This window comes from Lepidochelys olivacea, assembly GCF_965140295.1.
Source record: "Lepidochelys olivacea isolate rLepOli2 genome assembly, chromosome: 11".
NCBI classification, from domain to species: Eukaryota; Metazoa; Chordata; order Testudines; family Cheloniidae; genus Lepidochelys; species Lepidochelys olivacea.
The window spans coordinates 34,637,982-34,644,515 of NC_140421.1; the positions used below are offsets into that span (position 1 = coordinate 34,637,982).

The 6,534-nt window shown below is 47.2% G+C and overlaps 1 protein-coding gene across 1 annotated transcript in view; it reads right to left on the reverse strand.

Moving 5' to 3' along the window:
- Positions 1-5,879, reverse strand: part of IFIH1 (interferon induced with helicase C domain 1) — a 39,234-nt gene extending 33,355 nt beyond the window's left edge. Inside the window, exons 1-2 of the mRNA XM_084643569.1 lie at positions 5,041-5,879; positions 416-572 (exon numbers count right to left, since the gene is read on the reverse strand). Of these exons, the coding sequence (XP_084499695.1) occupies positions 416-572; positions 5,041-5,490 (607 nt within the window). The 5' untranslated portion in view covers positions 5,491-5,879. The remainder of the gene's footprint in view (positions 1-415; positions 573-5,040) is intronic.
- Positions 5,880-6,534: the final 655 nt, after the last annotated feature.

The window sequence follows — 6,534 nt, forward strand, 5'->3', positions numbered from 1 at the left end:
ACTAGGGGTTCTTAGGAAGACATAATCCTGTCTGTTGTGCAAGAAAACTGAAACTGTCAGTTTGTGTTTATCAAAAACAATTTTCAGAATGCCTATGTGCTGAAAATTACATGGATTTTAAAAAAAACTGTATTAAATACAAAGTTAATAAAGGTGGGCTGGAAAATATGCAACTGAATTATAATTTTTAAGTAGTTAATCTTCATTAAATTTGTCATTTGTCTGGTTATGTGTTTAAAAGTCAGTCAGTCAGTCAGTAAGAAATTAAGAGCCTTATCCTGATACCTTTATATGAGTAATCCCTAAATAAGTAGTCCCACTGAAGACAATTCTGGAATTGGGCCCAAAGATTCAGTACAAGCACAAAAAGCAAAGCTGGTGAAGTCATAATTTAAACTAGTGAAATAACAATTACCTGGTACATTTCCACTTAGTTCATCTGCAAGGTTTCCATGCTTAGTTTCACGCAGGACAGCCAAAAATGGAGAGAACCAATCTTTCTTCTTTATTATTCTACTTAACAACTCACGTGCACCTTCCCTATCCCCATGATTTTCAGTTGCAGCTAAGATCTGGTTAAAATAGAAGGGGAAAATAAATCCTCAAAGTAAGATTAAAACCTCAGAACATTTTTTTTTTTTAAAAGGCTCATACAGCATAGTAAAGACAAAATGTACAGAACTCTGGTTGTGGGTTTTTTCCCTTTAAGTTGGAATACACACAGATATAGATAAAAATACAAAATAAGTGAGCCAATTTTTATTTTTTTTTTTAATCAGGAGAGATTTACTGCATTTTGTCATCTAGTCCATCTTCATGCACATGTGAAATTGCTCCCCATAGGCTATAGCCAGGTTATCTTTAAATCCAATTCAAAATCTGAATAATCTATTGCCACCTCCCTTAGTTTGTGAAGTCCGGCATCAAACAATGATTTCTTTGCAACAGTCTGACCAGTGGTATATTTTAAGGTAGCTGGTATAAATAAAGGCTGAAATAAAGAGGTACTGAAGTTGCAGAGCCTACTGGCTGCAGGCTGAACCCATGGTATAACCGCATTCTGTGGCATGCACGTGCACACCCCCCCCCTTCCCCTTAACTGAGAGATGGACCACATCCCCTCTTTCATAGTTGTGGGAGCCATATCTCTTCCCATTTACCATTGCAGAACATCTCCATCGCAACTAAAGCAATGGCTTACATGGAACAATGTATGCATTTTAGCTTGGTGGGTGAAAATTAATGATCATGTCTAACGTTACTCTTTTTCCTTTCCTTTTCCCAGCCCCATCTTCTCCTGTTTCCCTTCATACACTTCCCTCCACCACTCTGACCCCTTTTCTTCCTCTCCCTTTGTCCATGCTTCCCTGTTGCCTGATCCTCTTCTGCTCCTAAACATGCTTTCTATGATCTCTGAGGACAACTCCTATTTCCGCTCTGCTTCTTATTTAACACTGGACTCCAGAAGAGACAGCTAACTGTTGGGATGTTGCCAAACTGGTGTGGCCATACTGAATGAATGGAATGAGAACATGGCTTGACATGACTGAACTGCGAAAGAGGGTTCTGGGAGCAGAACCCTTCTCTTAGCAGATGCCAGAGGTGAAACTGACTGGCTCCATGCTGCGTGTATGATTAATACTGATCTTTGAGTCAGCAAATATGTCCACTTGAAAGCAAACAACACGTGTAGAACATCCTGCGTGGAGCATGGACTGACTGGGGCATCTCGACCCTGCTGAAGGACATCATGCAGGTGGCTGAAGTGAATGCTTGATAAGGAAGTCAGTAGAGTAGCCAAGGGGGGAAAACGGGGGGGAGCGGCTGCTCCCACTCTGAGCACAAGGGGCGCCTTTTTAATTTATAGGTGCCTTTTTTAATTTTTACTCACCCGGCGGTGGTCCGGGTCCTTGGCGGCGGGGGCCTTCACGCGCTCCGGGTGCTTGGCAGTGGGGGCCTTCAGTGCCACCGAGGACCCGGAGCGCCCCCCGATGCATACAAGTAGGTGGCAACTTTTTTTCTTTTATGTCCGCTGCCCCTGTTCACTCCACCTAGCTACGCCACTGGAAGGAGTGAACGTGGGGTAATGTTCAGTTGGTACCACTCTGCAGTCTCCTCCTAAAGTATTAATTAGGTAAAAATTAGTAGCCACATGCTCACTGGGCATGCTTTTAAGACATGTGACTCCTTTGAGGAAAAAAGAGTATAAATATCAAGCAAAATAAATTACTGAAGCGAGAGGGGGGGATTCCTTAATTAATGCTTAAGGAAGCAACGCTGCTAGACAGAGTAGCCAAAACTCTGCTCTGTGGCCTCGAGTAGGACTGTGACCAGCGGGGTTTCCAGGCAGCCAAGACCTTGCCTCGAGGGAATCTGACACAGACCAGAGGGCTGAGGAGACCAGACCTGGAGAGAAGAAGCCTTCCATAGAATTGGTAACTACCTTCTCTGTTTGCCAAGCAGGAACTGTGTGAGGCTAGCACAGGGCCTCTTTGTGTATGTTTGTGAAAGAGAGGCTCACTAAGAGGAATGTATAGTTCTTAATGTCTAACACAGGAGTTATGTGCTTAATGTAACCTTTTACCACTTGTGTAATTGCTTCTCAAATAAACTGCTGTGTATGCAAGATAATTACTGTGGACCTTTTTCACTGGTATGAAAGTAATCTGCTCCACTGGAAGCCATTAAAGATCCATTCAGGGGTAGTAGACTCCTGGTGCCAACACTACCTAGGTTGGCTCCTCCTGGTTTCCAGGTATATAGTTTTCTGCAGCGAAGAACCGTGATGTTTGGAGGAGCTACCAACTTCATGTGAACTGCCAGTTCGCACAGACCATTGTTTGAAAACTATTGGATTAGTGTATTCGTCGCCCAAGCTATAGTACCAAAAAAAAAACAAACAAAAATAGGGCTAGATAATGGTAAACCAGATTTTTCAAGGTCTTTCACTTTTCATCACCTACACACTAATGATGAAATAAATAGGAACATTAACTTTTACAACACAGGATCTTTTAGTCTCCCACTAAAACACATAGCATTGAAGTTATATCAAAAAAAGTTATTTTCAGGGTGGTTAGTTAGTTGGTTTCTTTTACCATTTTATTTGTAGGTAGACACATTATCAATTCGAGCAGCCATCTCCATTTTAAAAATACAAAAAATACCTGCTCACACCACTTATATCTTATCTATTACTAATTATTTGAATCGCCATAGCACTTTTAGGGCCCTTGTGCTTGGCACAGTACAAACACATAGTAAGAATGAGAGCCCAAACCACTTACAATCCAAGTTCCTGATTCAGGAAAGTGCATAAGGACATGCTCAAAATTAAACATACTTAAATCTCATTGAAGTCAATAGGACTCAAGCACATGATTGAAGTTAAACATGGGACTTAAGCATGCATATAAAATCAAGCACATGTTTAAGTCCTGTCCCAAATTATTTTTTTCCTGCCTCAGTGTGCATTCCAGAGGTTCATGTACGAGAGTTGCCCTCTTCAAACTTGCTTGTTGGAATGCAGAGACAACGATTTAGAGGTGCTCAATGACCCTAGAAAGTCCACCATCACTGCCAGACACTCTGTCTGAAACTAAACTAGCCAACACTTTTTCTCTATGAAAAATGCATGACAGCTTCTGGCATGGAAAAAGTGAACAAAACTGCCATGGTCATAGGGTGCGGTTTGTAGTCAAAATCTTATTAGCAAGCAAGTTCAAATCCGTTGCAGCATCAAACCGTATCATATCAATAAGAATATCTACCACAGGTGGCTTTGCCATTACCATCAGTATACATGCCTGTCACAGTTCTCAGGCTGCTGATGGACACCTCCTACTGGATGGGTATTTAAAAATGCGTAGGACACCCCATTTGCCTAAGTAGGAGTCCCTATGACACAAATTGGGTCTTTCTATGTTGGCGGGGGAGAGTATGTACAGTGTGCTCAGAACTGTACAATTCAAAGAGTAAAGACTGGGATTTGTCCACACTATGAAATTCCACAGACCCTGCATTGCCCTAATTGACATAAGCGCTGTGCCTCTTGTGGAGGTTGTTATTATGTCAGTGTACCAGACCACTTACTTCCACAGAAGCAGCATTCTAGTGTAGACACTGACTTAATTAGGTCCACATAAGCTGCCTTACCTCAACCTAACTCTGTAGTGTAGATCAAGCCATGGTTTTCACCGCAGAAGACTTACAATCCACGTAAGACAATCACTCATAATGTATACCAGAGAACCCCAAAAATTCCAACCTCAAAATGGTACCCTTTTTTACCATATACACACAGAGAGAGAAAGAAATTCATTCATTAGTGGATTATTGTTAAAAGATATAGCAGACATATTCTGAGGAGGAGTTTGTATGAAAAGATGGTTATCAGGTGTATTATCGGAGAGGGGCTGTTCCAAGCACAAGACACAGCAAGGGGAAAAAAAAGCACAAAATTAACAAATATAGAGGCGGCGGGCTGGAACAGGAGAGCAGGAAATAGGAGAGCAAGCATGAGTGGGAGCAGAGGGGTGGAGAACCTTGAAGAACACATGTTTGAATTTGATATGTTGTACAGGCGCCAGTTATGAGAGTCAAACAGGGGAGTCCTGCGGCCTGAGCAACAGGAGAGGAAGATCAGTTCTGCAGAGGCGTTTTCGTCACCCAGGTCACCGGACAGCTTTTGGGAGGTGGGACCAGAGGCAGGGAAGGGCAATTCCTGTGCTTTCCTCCTGGGCTCGCTGCCCGGGGAGGGAAGGAAGGAATCCCAGCTGCTGCGCGTGTCCCCTGCGAAGGGCTGCTGGGGCGGGGCGGGAGTCAGGCGAGCAGCGCTCGGCCCGGGTGAGACTTTCCTTTGACGGGGAGTCGATGAGGCTCATCCACCCTGTCCGGGAATCCTGCCCCGCACCCCGGCTGCCGGGAAAACAATGCCGCGGTAGCTACCTCTCCGGCTCTGTGGGTGTAAGGGGTGTGTGGAAATGCAGCAACTCCGCGGCCAAGCCCAGCACCAGGGGTGGAGGGGGCAGCGCTACCTACCCGCTCCTGGTCATCGTCCTGGAGGAGTCCCTTCTCCACACACTTGTTGGTGACCTGCCGGCTCCTCAGCTTGTCCACCAGGGTGCCATAGAGCAGCTGCACCAGGTGCACGCACACGTCGTGCTCGGTCTCCTCCGCTGGGGAGGGCAGCTCGCTCAGGCTGGGGTTCACGTAGCAGGCGGCCAAGTCGCTGCCCCCCTGCTGCAGCGCAGTGACAAACTGCTGGATCCAGCCCTGCTGCTGGCAGCTCCGCGCCACCGCGTCCAGCAGCAACCCAGCCGCCTGCGGGTCGCCCTGCTGCGCAGCGACCGCCCGGATCCGCTCCTTCTCCTGCGGGCTCAGCGTGGCCAGGCGGTCCAGCACCGGTGCCACCTGTATGGACTGCGTGAGCCGGTGCCTGAAGCAGGAGATCAGACAGAGGAACTGCTCCTCGGGCGATAGGGCCGACATCTCTCCTGCGCCCGGAGTCACCCTGGCAAGGCTGGGGGCGTCGGCGCTTCCGCCTGCTCCGAGAGTGCCCAGGGAAGGGGGAGGTTCCCTACGCTTCTCCGGCGCTCAGGTCCTAGCCGCTTGGCCGGGGGCTGCGGTTCTCCCCCTGCGCCCGGCCCTTGCTGGACGGGTGTAGCTAACCCTCAGCCTTTGCGCTTCCCGCTGGTGGCCTGGGCACGTCTCTCCGGCTTCTCCGCTCCCCGCCTCCAAGGTTCTGCGGAGCAGGGGAAGCTCACGGCGCTTTTAACCGTCCCCCGCCGGCCGCTTTCGGTTTCGATTCCTGCCGGCTGATCGGTTTCCAAACGCAAAGGGCTGAGCCGTCTTCCTGAATCCTGCAGCCAGGCCCTGCGGAAGCCCTGGTGGCCAGCCCAGCCCAGCCCGGGAGGGGAGCTGGGTCCTGTCCCAAGTCGTCTCTTGCCAGCAGAACGGGGTGGCGGGAGAGAAGGAAGAGAATACATAGGGGCACAGAAAGGCAAAAATAGCAACACAGGAGCCATATGTGCAGTACAAACAAAACAGCTCCCCCAAAATCATGAGATTGGTTTAAAAATCATGAGGAGTTTTTAAGTGTGGGGTTTGATTTGCCTTCTGTTTTCTGAGCTGCTAGGCCCCACACTCTTCACTTTTCAAGCTTTTATTTACAACCCTGAGGGCTGGTTCTGTATAGGTTCCTATACCACCCACATCACAATAGTATCTGAGTGCCCTCCACCCCCTGCCATAAGCAACATGACTAACATCTGTCATGTTGTTCTCGGGCTTGCTCTTGCTCTCTTTCATCCTCTCTCCAAGGGGAGATTTGTGCTTGGAGTGGAGTGTTTTGTTTTGGAAGGTCTTTGGGTGTTTTTAAATGTGCATGCTGCTGTGTGTCTATGTTAGAGAAGTTTCAGAGTAGCAGCCGTGTTAGTCTGTATTCGCAAAAAGAAAAGGAGTACTTGTGGCACCTTAGAGACTAACCAATTTATTTGAGCATAAGCTTTCGTGAGCTACAGCTCACTTCATTGG